The 16,723-nt window shown below is 38.9% G+C and overlaps 1 protein-coding gene and 1 long non-coding RNA gene across 3 annotated transcripts in view; one reads left to right on the top strand and one right to left on the bottom strand.

The window, feature by feature from the left end:
* The window catches only part of LOC146498971 (uncharacterized), a 50,904-nt gene extending 47,941 nt beyond the window's left edge, over window positions 1-2,963 (top strand). The window contains exon 2 of the long non-coding RNA XR_014870152.1: window positions 2,639-2,963. This is a non-coding gene — a long non-coding RNA (uncharacterized LOC146498971). The remainder of the gene's footprint in view (window positions 1-2,638) is intronic.
* Window positions 2,964-3,375: 412 nt separating this feature from the next.
* The window catches only part of brinp3a.2 (bone morphogenetic protein/retinoic acid inducible neural-specific 3a, tandem duplicate 2), a 69,102-nt gene continuing 55,754 nt past the window's right edge, over window positions 3,376-16,723 (bottom strand). For both annotated transcript variants that reach the window (XM_085137640.1, XM_085137641.1), the window contains exons 8-9: window positions 14,239-14,581; window positions 3,376-11,386 (exon numbers count right to left, since the gene is read on the bottom strand). In XM_085137640.1, the coding sequence (XP_084993766.1) occupies window positions 10,616-11,386; window positions 14,239-14,581 (1,114 nt within the window). In that variant the 3' untranslated portion in view covers window positions 3,376-10,615. The remainder of the gene's footprint in view (window positions 11,387-14,238; window positions 14,582-16,723) is intronic.

The raw sequence follows: 16,723 nt of genomic DNA, 5'->3' as shown, positions 1-16,723 counted from the left end.
TACCTAAAATCGACCTCACAAATTACCACTTCAGTTTATAGCCAGAATCAAGCAATTCTTGTCTAAGCAGATTTTGTAGAAAAACTACTGAAATATACTAAAAACTAAAAAAGTAATGAGATTTTCTCACATCTTTGTGAAAATCAACTCAGACACCTCAGATGTAGCTCAATAAGAGCTCCATGTCTCTAATAAAGTTCTCATCGCTCCAATTCTCAAATATTCGCTCTGGGGTTCATTCTGTCAAAAACTGATTTTAAAATAAAACCGCTCCTTATAAATCACTACTCTAAGTGGTTTAGGCAAGAAAATACAAATCAGACATTGCACAGGAATATTGACCCACCAGACCTCTGAGGACAGATAGCAGAGATCTCTCAGGTGTCCAGAGAAGAACAGCAACACATATGGTAAGAAAAAAAGTTCTCTTTTATCCATTAAGTATGCTCAAAATGTGTTTGCAATTGCTTTTAGTCAACTGAAAGTCTCTACAAATTACCTTACCTGTCTTGTCTGTTTTTTTGTTTTGAGTAATTAATTTTTTTAAGGTTATTTTAAATGCCCAAGGTCATCATCTGCATAACTGTTCTGCCTTTGGGCCAATTTCTCTTCAAATTCAAAACAGAAAATGAATGCATAAATAAAGGTGAAGCAAAGATCTTCAGGAAACTTCAGATGGAGGCTTTAATCAAGACGCTTTACAGTGAATTAGACACGCTTTCCTAGCCTCTGATGCCTCTGACTGACAGATTACTAAAGGTCAGAGCTTCTCTAATCAAAGCGCTCTTCTTGCCACCCACTCACACTGTCACATGGGAGGCCTGTGGAATGAAAAAAAGAGAGAGAGAGAGCTATTTACAAGCTTGAGGTAATGAATTATGGCTATAGCTGCCTCTGCTGGATGAGTTTTTAGAACCGAGTGTAGTAATTGCACAATGAGCAGAGTGCTGTTAAACATCATAATTATGGGCGTACTACCTTGGGATCTTTTCATTTTGCTGGAGGAGGAATATGTACTGTAGGGCAGAATTATTTTCACTCCTCCATTTCCATTTTTCTTTGAAAATCACCCTCCAAATCCCTAATTACTCAGGCTGTGTGAATGTCTTGTTGTTATTTTATGTATTTCTTTTTCTTTAGTTTGGTGAAGATGGGGGAAATGTTGTAATGCCTTTCCCTCCTGTACACTGGGTTACAACCTATTTAACAACTTCAGGATTGCTACTCAGTTGAGTCGGTTTTTGGACATTCAACGACCTCAAAGTTGAAACGATGTCATAACCAGAGGTGATGTCTTTCAATCTTTCCGAGCTGCACATTCCGTGCAGTGGTAAGCGCTCATTTCCTGTGTGTAATTGACACGGCTGTATCCAGGAAAAGACATGCTGACATTTGGTAATACATTCCACCACTCACATCTCATCAAACACTACTCATCCATGTACCGTCCTCATCCACCGTAGCTTTTGACACGAGTTGGAGTTGATGGGAGGAGCAGACAAATTGAGGTGATGACTGTTAACCTTCACAGGTGCTTGACTTCCCTTTGGTGTGCGGTGTCACTGACGCACGTACATTTGAACAGATCAGAGATGACATCTTGCACCTGAGATTAATAATGCAGGCAGGATCTTTGACCTAGAGTACAGACGCATAAAAGGATTTAATCAGCAGCTAAACGTAAAGCCCATATGTTTATTTATCTCTTTAGCATTATTTGATCCCACCTAAACGGGAGACATTGGTAATTAATTAATGTGAGGAAAAGTAAAAAGCCCGAGTCCACTCATGTGTGAAACACAACCTACACAGTGAAGCTTGGCTGCCTACAATTAAAGTTTAAACCCATAGCTAATGTAACATTAAATTCACAGCATGCTTTCATCACACATCAAGTGATATTTGACTTTCTTAACTCTGTAGTTTTTCTTTTTCATGCTCACTGTCTGCATGTACACATTTTTTGAGAAGCGGGTGTAGTTCAGCATTTAGTATTAACCTGACAGGTGACGGTTGACTGAACCAAATAAGGTCATGCACTATACAGTGTCTGCAAATTATGGCCTCGGTTTTTTAAAAGCCAGAAGAGTTTTACTATTTGTGCATTATTCCAGGATTAATGTTCAGTGCCTCTGGGTCCAGTTAGTTTGCGTGCAGTGCATATAAATGATGCAGATTTCTGGTTGGAAAACTGTTGAAGGGAGTTGTGAAAGGTTTATGGGAAAAGCTTCCATGGCATATTTATATGCGCACTCAATAGGTAGTTTCATATTCATACTAATTTTGTGAATTATGATCCCCAATTAGTGTCAAAATAGAGAGAAATAAATGGCATGGTCACTTAGCTACTTGTCATTCAGCGTGCAGTGTCCACTGTTTCATAGTCAAATCTTCCCCCACATCTGTGATGTCTGGTATTGAAAAACAAAGATGCCCAGACTGAAGGCCCTCCAACACTGAGTGTGTGGCAAAAATATAACACAAAATTTTGCCTTGGCTGTTGGTGGCTGGCACTATGTATCTATCTATCTATCTATCTATCTATATATATATATATATATATATATATATATATATATATATATATATATATATATATCTATATCTATCTATATATATATATATATATATATATTAGAGGTGAGAATCACCATACATCCCACGATACGATATTATCACAATACTTAACGCACGATACGATATTATTGCAATTGTTTTTAATATTTTGCGATATTCAGATTCTGTACATGAAGGTAAACTTTATCAATATTCATCTTATCTAATATCAAAGTCTCACACTCAGTCTTTCTCTCATTTCAGTCAATTTTATTGTTGACAAACTTGAACAGTTTGTATTACAGTCTAGTCCAACTTAACTGAATGCAACCATCTGGTACAATTATAGCTATTCTGAACTATGCAATTTATGAAAACTATGCAGCCCCTTCAGCAACTGAAGAATTTGAAAGTAAATTAAAACGAAATATAATTTTACATTAAATAAAAACGTTTTAAACTTAATTAAAATAAAACCTGTAAATTAAAATAAGTAAACTGTCATGTTTATTGCTGCCAAAAAAAAAAGTTAAACACATTTGGACAGTGAAGGAATGTCAGGATTCTTGCTCAGAAAAAGGAGCTGATCAACATGCTCTGAAGTCAGAGCATGTTCCAGTCCACAAAAACCTTTTTTGTAACAAAATATCGATTTCTGCTCTCCCTGTATCGATACATTATTAGCAAACAAAATATCACGATAATACACAGTATCGATTTTTTCCCCCACGCCCTATGACAGCTGGGATAGGCTCCAGCGCCCCCCGCGACCCTGAAAAGGAGAAGCGGAAGCGAATGGATGGATGGATGGATGGATGGAACATCAGGTCATTGCTAACAGTCATTTTAGGTGTGATTTATTATAAGTTTGTCCTCCTCTCTCACAGTGGAGAAAATCATGTTGTAGTAAATGTGTGAAATCTTAGACTGTTTCAGGTAGAGTGTTCCCAGCTTAACTGAACTTTTGTTGATTAAAACACAAATGGCTACCTGCTGCTGTCGTGTTGACGGCCTCCTACCATCATTTTACACATGCTCTAAAGAGACAGTCTCTCATTGAACAACAGTAAATTGCCAGCCGGATAGTTCACTTGCTCACTAGCAAGATTGCATTCGGTGTTTAAATAGACAGGTTCTAATTTTGTATCAGAGCGGCCACCCCTTTAATTCCAGCTATTAGTTGCTTAGACCAGAATGTACCCAGCATAGTGGTTTGCTTTGTCTCATCAGGCAGCACTGGGATTCTGTAATTCTCTTTAGAACTGAAAAGAGCAGATGATGATGAGTACATTTCACTTTGACGAGTGTACCTCTTATTCACTAAAGGTCATGAAAAGATTGAGTTGTACTTAAATATTTTTGAGCGCTGTCTGTACAAAATGGCGCCTGATGTTAAAAGTAAAGCGCTTGTTTTCTCCCCCTTTGCCCTGACACACTGACACAACCCCACACAAAGGCATTTCTTGCAGGCACCATTTTAATGATGGTTTTGCTATGCACTTTAGTTGAACAGAAAGTGCTGTCTGCTGCCTGAGCTAATTGGTATTTCATCCCATCACCTTGTCTAAAGCGGCCACACAGCGGAAGCAGCATGTCAACATCACAATAGCAGCATCTGCTATCCTCTGTTAGGGTCTACACTGGATCTGTTCGACAACAGTGCACCGCTGTGCACTCAAGACTTATTTGACAGAGCTCAAAGCCCAACACACAAGCATATCTGTTTGTTTAAGAGGCCTGAAAGTGTTGACAAAGGCTTCAGCTTGCAGTTAAATGTGTAAAGCAGGAGGGAGGCCACTACACAGCTGGTGTAGCCAGCTGCATAGGTATAGTGTACCTCACATCCCATCCATCCACCCATCCATCCATATCAATCACAGAGACAGGAGGAGAGACTGGAACGTTAAACTCACACATCCATTGCTGATGGGATGTTATCTTCTACAGGCGAGAGAGAGATTGACATATTTCTGAAAAACCAAACACACTAAAATATTTATGTTCCTAAACCCAACACCTGACACTGGATGATTAAACAAAGCTACAAATCCACTCTTTATAAAGCTTAGTCATTGTTTTACACATATGCACATCCTTGCTACTCTTCTCTTTAGCCAAAAAATGATCATCATTTCCATATACGATTTCAGCAGAAAATACAGATAAAATATAGACCCATAATTAGTTACCTCATAAGAATTGATACAACACGAGCTGATAAAAAAATTGTAGGTTGAAAAGCAGGAAAATAGGGATAATATCACAGTGATAATTGGCTAAGTATAAATCATTTGTTCTGTTTTAACTTCTGTTTATGTTAATGAGCGTATATGTGTACTGAAATATTTGTGCAGCCGGCACATTTTTATCACACTTTATTTCCTTGTAAATAGCAGTTTATGCACATGGAAAGGTACATGCATTGTTTATATATCTGGCCCTCGGGCTTTAGTCAAATGCTGCAGCGGCCCTCTGCCCTTGACTCACCTGTGAGTTCCAGTGTTGATTGTGCATCTCTGCATCTACCGCTCCTGTTTTTCAGGAAATCAGCTCAGCAGGTCTACGTGCACAAAATTGCAAGTGACTAAACACACAATTCCTTTCTGCAATTTGAACCTCTTCATTTCAATTTCACATGGTTCCCCCTTATTGTTTTTTTTTTAACACACGCTGTTGTTTAAAGAGAAAGTAAATAAGGGATTTGCTTCTAAACCAACCAAATATTTTCAGAGAAAATGTACTGTTTAACTTCTGCAGATTTACCTACACAGATAAAATAAAAGGGAACTCATACAGCATGGTCTTGGAAAACTCTACTAGACAAGTGACAGCAAGCAATCTAAAAAAAAAGAAGTAACTATATATATCACCTTTTAACTTATTTGTTTGAAATGATACTATAATGCCAGTAAATGCAGCAGATGTAATCAGATGTGGAGCGCATTTCTCATGTCTCTGAGCTTTAGTTTTCTGTTAAATAAAGTTGTTTCAAAATCTTGAAATAAATAAACAGACATAAATGTGTGGCACACTCTTGGCTTTCTACTTTCTTTCTTGTGTTCTGGCGCTCAAATCACATGTCACCGTTCAGCCCTGCTACTATGCGTCATGCTAAGGTTCCCAGCTGATGGTCATCTCTCTGGCCGCTCACAGTTTGTTCAATTACTCCCTCACAGATCAGTATCTAATCCAGTTAATTCTGGTGTACCCCAAGGCTCTGTCCTGGGTCCTTTACTTTTTATCATCTATCTCCTACCCCTAGGTAATATTTTTAGGAAGCATAACATCCAGTTTCACTGCTACGCAGATGACACCCAGCTCTACCTATCCTCCAAAGCCACAGCTACTCTCCCACCCACATCCATTTCTGACTGTTTAAGTGAAATCAAGGTCTGGTTTTCTCACAACTTTCTTAAACTTAATGGCAATAAAACAGAATTCATTTTAATAGGCACCAGATCAAAACTGACTACAGTTCCAACCAGTCTTTCGTTATCCATTGATAACTCTGTTGTCACACCCTCCCCTCAGGTTAAGAGTCTTGGTGTCATTCTCGATGGCACTCTGTCCTTCACAGCACATATAAATAATAATTAACTGTCTTCGTCCCTCACTCACACCACACAGTACCGCCATACTTGTCACATCTCGTCTGGATAACTGTAATTCTCTTCTCTATAGTCTACCTCATAAATCCCTCCATAAACTGCAGTTGGTTCAAAATACAGCTGCTCGTATTATTTTCCAGAACTAGATCCACTGAACATATAACACCTGTTCTTAAACAGCTCCATTGGCTCCTAATTCACCTCCGTGTCAATTTCAAGATCTTGCTTCTCACTTTCAAAGCGCTTCATAACTTTGCTCCTCCATATCTATCCGATCTTCTCCATACATACTCGCCCCTTCGTACACCCCGCTCTTCTTCAGCTTCCCTTCTGTCAGTTCCACCTGCTCGCCTGACTACCATGGGACTCAGAGCCTTTAGTTGTTCTGCCCCGAGACTTTGGAATGCACTTCCACTTGCTCTATGGACCACACACTGTCTCACCACTTTTAAATCACTACTCAAAACCCATCTGTTTAGAATTGCATATATTTTTGTTTTTATATTTGCTTTTATACTATAATTTTATCTACCATGTTTGCTATATATACATTTTTCTTATGTTTTTTATGGTATTGTTTACATGCTACTGTAAGGTGACCTTGAGGGTCTGAAAGGCGCCTATAAATAAAATGTATTATTATTATTATTATTATTATTATTATTATTATTATTATTGACTATTTTCATTTTGGCAACAATCCATTAGCATTTACAAACCACCTTGGCAAGTAGCTTGGGTGTTCAAATCACTATTGAAGGCTTAACAAGTGTTCCTAGACATTTAAACCCAAAACCGTGGGAATCACAGGTGCTGAAGTCCATGCAGCATACTCTGGGGAATTATAGAGGGCCTGCATCTCTACTAATTGACAGCTGAAAGAAAAATTGAAGTTTGTTTTCTCTCTTTTTACATTTTCAGTTGTGTTTTAGCAAGAAGGGCCTGGATTCGAATCCGCCATCTTGCCTTTCTATGTGGCGTTTGCATTTTTTTTCCGTGTCTTTGTGGGTTCTCTCCTGGCACTGCAGCTTCCTCTCACAGTCCAAAGACACACAGTTAGTGGGGTTAGATTAAGTGGTGATTCTAAATTGGCCTTAGTTGTGAATCGCTATCTATCTTTCAGTGTTAGCTCTGAAACAGACTAGCGACCTGTCCCGGTTGTCAGTCTTGCCCTATGGCAGCTGGGATAGGCTCCAGCCCCTTCCCGTGACTCTTAATTGGATAAGTGGGAGAAAATGGATGGATATATTGCATATATTTATTTAATTATAAGTGAGTGAGTCTTTAGTCTTTAATGGTGGATCATGGGTTGTTTAGTTCAAGTTACGTCCCTGACCAAAGTGTCCTCAGTTGTAAGCAGGCACTTAAGTGTACTAGAAATGCCAAAGGTGATTATTAAGTTTCTCATTTAATTCACAGAAAGCAGAATCAGTGCATCATCAGAATCAACATCTCAACCCACAGTTGCTGGCAAGAAAGTAAAGAGCTGCTGTTGTGTAATACTGTATTTATATAATATGCATGTACTTTGTAGCAATAACATCCACTAGTTATGATTTGCAAACAAGCAAACACAAAGGAAATTTTTCAGAGGTAACAGATAATTTAATGCATACATGTTGTTTCCTGTGAGCCACTGGCCAGCTCTTTTGTTTGTGTGTAGATTGTATTTTCTGTATATTTTCTTACATTATTACTTTTTAAACTACTACAATGGACATAACACTTCTGCACACTTTTCAGAACTTCTTTCATCTCACCTATAACTTGTATAATTCAGTTTTATAATCATCTTTTATGGTGTTGAATAATAACGTGTTTGCATATCCCTCTTACTGCAGATATGTCAATGTTTGTCAAAATTAACCAGTCCCATTCAAATCCACTAGCTACGACATGTCACCAATCAGTCAAAGTTACAGATTTAAATCAAATATATTTCAGATGTTCTAGTTTAATTAGTTAGATTTGTCTGACATTTGCTTCACACGTAGCTCTTACAGCAAAAGCTAAAGACTGCAAAGAGCCTACAATGCAGCAAAGGGATATTGCTGTTGAAAGATTTCAGTTCGCAAGAGGGTACAAAAGAATTTCAAACCCATTAAATATACCAGGATACACAGTGAAGACAGTCATAAGTAGTAAATAAGTAGTAAAAATATGGCAGAACAGAGGCACTAACAATAATATGGATATCCTGTCAATACTTATAAAAGGACAAAAAGAAAACTGGGAAGATGGACTTCCAAGAGGCTTACAGTAAAACTAAAGGCCCTGCAGGAATTTCTTGCAAGAACTGTTTGTGTGCTACATGTGACACAATCTCCACATTCTTCATATGCCCAGCTTACTTTATATGGGAAACTTGTTATGATCCAATGAGACCAAGGATGAACTTTTTGTCAATAATTCCAAAACTTACATTTGGCTCAGAAACAGCACTGCACATCACCAAAAGAACACCGTACCTACGATGAATCATGGTGGTGGCAGCATCGTGTTTTCTGGCAGTTTTTCTTAAGTTTGAACTGGAGTTTTAGTCAAGGTGGAAGGACATTTTAACAGTTCCAAGTCACAGTTTCAGTCTCAGACAAAATCTGCTGAAAAACATGAGACAAAGAGATGTTTCACCTATCAGCACATCAACTAACCAAAAAACCCAATGGCTCCACCAGAACAAGTTTTGGAATAACTTGGCAATTGCACAGACCTGAATCCAACTTAAAATCTATGAGGTGACCTGAGGACTGTACCAAGATGACCCCAATTTGAGATATTTGGGATGTTTTTATAAAGTACACTGCCCAAATCCAAATTGCTCCATGTTGATACACTCTCAAGGTTTTAATCTGTTTTTCAATTGAATTTTACAGGTTATAGGTCACCTTAAAGGTGAAAGAATTATAAAATTATTTTTTACAGGCTATACCAAGTACACAGCTGTGGGTGCTAAGGGGGCTACCCTTAATTCACATAACGTTATCCCCACAGCATGCCCTGCATGAATTATTTTTAAAGAGGAAAGAATATCTGAGACAAATGGAACATTTTTACAAGTATATTTAAGAGCCCCTTGAAAGCGTAAATACCATTCTAATATAAACAAATCACATGTGTGGCACATTGCACCATGCATAACATTGCACACAATGTCAAATTAATTTGCTGAGTGTGACATATCCAGGGCTAGTACCACCTTGTGCCCTTACAAATTAACATCTTGTGTAGGACAACGTTATGCACTGTTATCAAGTTCTTGGGGTTAACCGCTCTATTTAATGAGGTCTCACTCACCTGAGAAACAGCCTGAACAAAGGTAAGTCTACTGAGACTGCTGAATGGTTTGACTGTACAGTAGACCACAAGGACAGCCCACCTGCTTGTAGATATGGCACAGACATGCTGTGTTTCCTTATCTGGAAAGCTGACATAGAAAGTCATTTATGAAGCCCAGTGTAAGATTAGAACTTTAGACAGGTCCTGCTGTAATGTATTCTTCCATTCTCCTTAATAGCAAGTTACAGCCTAAACAACACTTAATTTTGTAATCCAAGTACTGCAGAGTTGTGCTGGTTAGTGCGCCTGTCATTAGCTGTACTTTTTAACCTGCTTACTTACAATTTGCCTAAATAGATGGTGACTGTTGTCTGTAATATCATAGAAATCAACATTTACCTGGTGTTGTGCATTATGAAAAAAGTAATGATTAATTTAACTGACTAATGTTCTTGGTGCAGACTAACAACTGTCTGGTCAAACTGGTTGTACAAATCCCTAAATACATGATACTCTGTACTCTTGACTGTCATCCTGATCACCCCCCGAAAATTTGAACCATGCTTATAAAAAGTCTGTGATGCAATTCCTTAATAGGAAAGGGACCCAAAAATTCTTCTGACAGCTGGAATGTGTTATAACATGATGTTTTAATATCAATTTATCTACAAAATCTTGACTGACACCACTGTATTCTGGTTTCCATGGAAAGTGCACTGTCACTAAAGCAAAGGAACATATAAAAATTACAAACAAAGAGACTGTACCATTTTTAACATAAAATGTCCGTTCATTTGTCATTGGTACTTACAGTATAAATGAGCAGAGTCATTTCGAAACAGGATGGTTCAACTTTATGAAGCGATATCTGAATTTCTACTGTAGACATCTTTTGTAAAGAGTTTGTTCTGGAGAGTTGTGTATTTCCTTACTGACCCTTCCAATTCATTATACTATAGCACTGAAGGTAGTTGCCACAAAAGAAAAACCAGAACAACCAGTACAGTACATTCTTCAGCTGTCCACAGCCAATCAACTCCTGATTAATTGTAGAGTCTGGTAATCCATAGACAATGAGCACAAATATAAGCATCTGTATCACAATGGGCACAAATCCTATGTCCATGAGTTCTCCTTCTAGCCATTTACAGACTGTATTTCCTTTCAAGCAGCTGTTAACTGCACAACTTGGTGGTCTCGTAATCCACTGAATTGGGCAGACGTGAGCTGAAGGCCTGTAAGGAAGCATGGATGCGAACCACCTCGCTGGCAGTCAGTTTGAGTCTGTGCCGGAGAAGGCAGGCAAACAGGTCCAATCTCTGTTGGCCGGGAGGGGACAGCCGGTTGACCCGGTCTCGTATTTCCAAGAGCTGGAGCATAGCTGTGTCCTGGGACCCTTGAGTGTATGGGTAGTCCAGTTGCAGAATCAAGTCACGGATTGCCTCCGGGTCAAAATGCATGCTGTAGCCAAAGACCTGGATACTGTTTATCTTCATGTAGCCCAGGTTCCGAGCAGGATCTGCCATTTCTAAAGGCTCATAATAAATGCTGTCATTCAGTCCATCCTGAGTCTTTATCCTGCTACGAAGGTAGATGTGGATGGTTTCAAAGAATGTCTTCCACTTGTTGCCCAATGTCAGAGTCCAGTTGTAGCAGTCAAAGGGCAGGTCCAGTTTGGTGGCCTGCCAGTCTGGGAAATTGTTCTCGTTGACAGTAATGTACCAGCTCTCTGAGTGGCTCCCACCAAAAGGATTGATATAGAGTGTAAGGGCAGGCTCCAGGGTGCTATTCTTTGTAAGGCAGATCTGAAGGGATATTCCCAGCAGCATGTGGACCATGTTGGTCTTATACTTGTTGCTCTTAAGCGTCAGCAGCATCCTCTTCCTCCATGATGGATCAAACCAGCTGTTGAGTCGCATGTCATTGCTGATGAAGATTGCATGGACCTGTCAGACAAAGTAAATACATACTTTCAGTAAAATAAGATGCAGTGCTAAAAATAAAAATGAGATTAAAACTGATTTTTGATGGTTCTACTAATGTTACTCATACGTTCTGGTAATCTGTGGAGGCGAGGCTTTCACTTCACCTCCATGTCTACTGGAGAAATTCTATATTTATTGGAGAACAACATGAGTTCTAAATGCGATCCTTTCACAGGCATCCTATTCTAATCAGTTTGTCTATGTTTACCTTTTTTTCAGATTATGTGATTTCTTGTCTTTGGACTTGAACCGACCTGAGTAACCTTAAGACATCTGCAGATGTAAATAGATGCTAGATGGGATCGGTCACAAACCGGGCTAAATCAAGTTATGTTACAGAAAAGGGTTTTTATGCGCATGACTTTTTAAGTGATAGCCAAATAAGGTGTGGAGTATTCTAAAAACTATGAGCTGCCTTTTTAGGCAGCTTTATAAAAGGCATATTATAAGGCAAAAGAGCCTGGTTTGAATTGAAGAAGGCACAATGTATTTATGGTTTACACATGATATTAAGATATTAGAAATTGTGACATGCTCAGATGGAAAATTGCCCTCTGTTCAGTGTATTTTAAGACCAAAATGTAAGATCCTTCATGGACTTTTTTTGGCAGTATGGAAACCATCTTGGAAAATGTTGATTTGTTTGTTTTTACGCATCCACATGCCAAAATCGCTACACTGTCATTTAATAGAGCTGAATGAACCAGATTAGGGCATAAAGGATGGGTTAAAACTATCCCGTGGCCTTTGGATAGAGTCAATCTGCAATCCTTTTTGACAACATCAACTTAATTCACAAAGAGAGGCCATGAGAGGCATCATACTGTAGTTTCTAGAGCAGGGGTCTCAAACTTGTGGTCTGGGGGCCATCTGCAGCCCACGCCACTTCCTACATTGACATGAGGAAATATAATGCAATTTGGCCCTTGAAGTTACGTTTTTTTTCTCAGGGATGGAGGATGTGTTTGTTGTTGAGTGCAATGTTAAATTAAGTTTAATATAACATTAATAGGACGGCAATATGAGCAGAGAGTTAATTAAGAGTGAGAAGAAAAAAATGTGTTCATGTTTGCAGTTTTGGCTTGTTATACAATATCTTGTTTTTAAAAAAAAAAACAAAATATTACATTTTCAGAAATATTTGTGGGTGTTTTCTTGTTTGATTTTTGTACTACTTGAACACTAAAGTGGCCCTCACATGAGATGACAGTGCCAGCAGTGGCCCACAGCTCATTTTTCTGATTGCTTAAGCACATTTTTTGTAACTATTGGCTATTTTTGCAAAACTCTACACACAAATAAGAAAACCTGTCACCCAATTATCAAAACATTGTAGTTCTCTTGCAAAAGCGAACACAGCTAGATTAACTCTTCACACCTTCGTAAAAATGGTGTTTTCGTATCAAACAGTACACACAAGCCATCATCTACTAAGCACACAATGCGCCAACTGCACACTGATGGTATGAATACAAAACACATCTGGCTTTTGCTTTCTCTGTGCACAAGCTAGGCCATGTCAGTTTGAGCTCATACTTTTGTCATAGGTCTGTAAACATGGAGGGATCCAAACTTCAAGTACTGGTGTTTATTTACACACATCAAAACAAACACAAGTGTTTATTTCCAAGTATAGGATTATTTGCAATCGCCATATTGACTATATGGGTTTCTTGGTCTGCAGTGAACAGGCTTCCTCTGCCCCCAGCATCTGGTCATCTAGCAATTCTGTAAAGTAACAATTTCAGTATTTTTACATCTATGGTATTGTTGTGTTTCTCATCAGCATATGGCAGTGCTACAAATCTTAGTGCAAAGTGACTGTACTAACCGATTCTCATTTCAAAATGTCCTTATGATGCTTGCTACAGTGTAGCGGCTCGAGTTAGGCTGAACCCGTCGACCAGCTTCCCTCAGGGTCATTCCACGGTTGATTACATGGTCCACTATTGTAGCTCTGATGTCATCAGCAATTCTATTTCTTACTCTTCTTACCCTTCCTCTGCCCCCTCCTCGTCCTCTTCCCCCCTCCTCGTCCTCCTCTCCCCCCTCCTCGTCCTCCTCTTGTTCCTCCTTGTCCTTGTCGTCCTCTTCATCCTACTTCTTCACCTCCACGTCCTCTTCCTCGGCCTCCTCTACTTCTCACTCTTCCTGCTCCCTCCATTGTACTCCACACACAGAGCTTACCTGTATTATAGTGCTTGGGCTGATTGCAAAGTGAACTAATTATCTAAAAAAGTTTTTACATGTGACAGTGTGCCAGACAGTTGGCAAAATAGTGTAAATAATAGCCATAAATGTGTATAGTTTTGCTAGGAGTGTGTTGATCATTTGGAAATTGAGTGTAAAGCAGTGAGTTGTGTTTACAGTTCTGCAAAAAGAGTGCTGTGCAGTGGATTGTAGCTACAGGTTTTCAAAGTGTGTGTTACAAAATGGCAAACTGAGTGCAAAGCAGTGTTTGTGCTTTTAGTTTTGCAAACTCAGTGAGTGGTTTTGCTATAAGTATTAATAGTTTTAGAAAATGTGCTATAAGAATCACAGTTAGGGTTTAAGCATTCAGAAAAAACTGTAAGTTTGAGACCCCTGTTCTAGAGTGACTCCTGCAGGTCACTTTTTCTAGCAAAAGTAAGTAAAATAAAAAAGAAACCACAAACTTTCTGTGTGGTAGGACAATAAATGGTATAAAAGAAAAAGTGGTGAAACTAAAGGGTTTCAGTCACCAAGAGGGCGAGATTTTTTACATGTGTCTTTCCAAGACTACTGCTGCTCTCACTGAGCTTGACATGATTACACAAAGGCCAAAAGAAAACTACCTCAAGCCTGCGGTCAGCTCTCTGCAGTAGGTAGCCCAGCTCCAAATCCTGAAGGTCTGTCTCGAACCCCAGATAGTTCTCTGTAGAGTCTGCCACCATAGGCCTGCAGGTCCCTTGTGTCAGGGCAAAGCCTGGGTTGCAGCTCCCACAGCGAGTTTGGTTGTCTGGTGCACAGGCCGCACAGGCCAAGCCTTCTCCAACAGAGCAGGGCGGAGTCAGCTGACAGGAGCTGTGTTCATATCGGCAGCTGCAGCTGTGGAGCTCCTCTGAGAATGCACCAAGCTGGTTGTTCTCTGAGCAATATAGGAGTGACTGGAAATGACTCAGCCAGTAGGACTGAGGCCTGGTGGGAAAAAAAGAAGACAAAGAGATAAAGGCAAAGAGGGACTGGTTATTGAACTAGCTTTAAGGATGAGCCATTTTAATAGGGAAGTGTTTTATTAAGCCCAGGGCACTTGTCTGGGTCTGCAGACAGCTTGCTTGTTAAAAATTAAAAGAAAGAAAGACCTGACATCATTTTAGTGATCGTTTAGGTCATTTACAGGTCAAAAGACTTGTGCAAAAAGGTTTTTTTTAACGGAATCTTTATTTCAAGAGCTTGTTGACACTTTGTTGTCACTGACTTTGTATTTACTACTTAGAAAAGCAAAATGTCCAAATACTTTTTTTTCATTAATTAGGTTATGTGATAGTGACAAATGATCAAACTCCATCAGCCAAAAGAAAGGTTCACAAGAGATGGCTGAAAGCTGTGGAATATTTTGATTTAACTTTGTTCTAACCTAGATCAAGTGGAACCAACTACTGTTTGACTAAAATGAGTACAACACAGTCGTCCCAGTGTCACCAAAGGACTGTCGGTTCTTTGTCAGTCCTTTTCATTAATGGGATGGTAACCTAAAACAGAACAATTCATAAGGGTTTCTTAAGGTCAATATGAAAGTTCCAGCCTGTTTGGCAGCCTGAGGATGACAAAGAATTTCCGTAACACAAATATGGTATGTTAAAAGACAAATATGAAAATGAATTCATTCCTGAGCAAACAGCACTAAGAACTGGTATTTTGTACTGAAGGGTACAGAATCCAGAACTGTTAGACCAAACACTACTGGATCTAACAATAGGTTAACACTTATAGTAGGCGTATAACGACCATTAACTCTTAACTTTTCTGGCATGTAGATAAAAGCTCTTAAAAGCATAAAATTCACCAATACGGCAACAATCACATGCCCGTGAGTTTACAACCCATCATTGCTCCAGAGAGAGATTATCATTCTGAGTATTCTTACATAATGCCATTTGGTCAGTAGCCAGCAAAACTGTGAAACTTTACCTGTGTTGACTGAATCAAAATAAATATCTCGGCTAGTTATAAAATCTCCATGTCCCAATAGTTTGATATTTTTCTGCTTTCTACTGAAAAGATTTGTTGTTCTATGTTTTCTAGTATAAAGCACACAAAATAATGATATTTTTATATTTTCTTTGGTAATGTGTAGATATTGTTACGGATTCAAATATTGGGAATGGATACAGGAGGAAAACCAAAATAACAACACTGGTCCGGCCGGGTCAAGTCAAACAATGATTTAATGAACACACGCGTGGGAGATGGACACCATACAGCAGACAGCATCAGATCTCAAAATGGTGGAGCCTTGATCAAACTCTTATAGCCTCTAGTGGCCCCCACCTAATCATAAAAGCCTAAACATTCACATTCTTTCTCTCACACAGCGCCTAAGCTACGACCTTGGCTCCCTGTTTATCTGCTCCTGCTGATGGGGCAGAATGCTCTGTTCTCTTCCAATCAGACAAATAAGGCGATGACTTTCTGTGAACAATATTTTCTTATAACTCAGCAGTATAATGCATCACAAAACAATATCATTCATTCACAATAAATCAACAGTCTAATGTACTGCAAATCAGTTTACCAAATGTAATAATTATCACCTTCTTCTAGTTCAGGAGCATAATGCAAACTAAAACTACATAATAATTCACAATCTTTAATTAGGGGTCTAACATGGCATAAAATAATATCATAATCCGACAATATGTAGACATGTTAACGCTTAAACAAAATACTTATAGAAGTACCTGAGTCTCTCGTATTAGTTTGCTTTGCTACACTTTAATATTTTATGATGTAGGTTATGCATGCGAAGACTGCGGGTACAAGGAGTTCTGGAAAGTAAAGCGTGAGAACCTGAATAGAGAGCAAGAGAAACTGTCTTTGATGAGTTGGTGACATAAATATTGGAAGTGCACAGCAGTTGTAGGGGGAGTTTAATCTCAGACATACATATAATTCCCCCGTGAGCACTTGAGTTTGATTCCCTTCAATAGGACTTTATGGCTTTTATCCTCTTTGCTTCATGAATGCAATGCTCACTCTATACCGCTGGCTTCACTTGTAGAAAAAAGGCTTCTTTGATGAGGATGCATTGAAGTAAACTTTATGCTAATCTGAAAATGT

This window comes from Neolamprologus multifasciatus, chromosome 17, assembly GCF_963576455.1.
Source record: "Neolamprologus multifasciatus chromosome 17, fNeoMul1.2, whole genome shotgun sequence".
Taxonomy (NCBI): domain Eukaryota; kingdom Metazoa; phylum Chordata; class Actinopteri; order Cichliformes; family Cichlidae; genus Neolamprologus; species Neolamprologus multifasciatus.
This window is presented reverse-complemented; position numbering and strand designations above follow the sequence as displayed.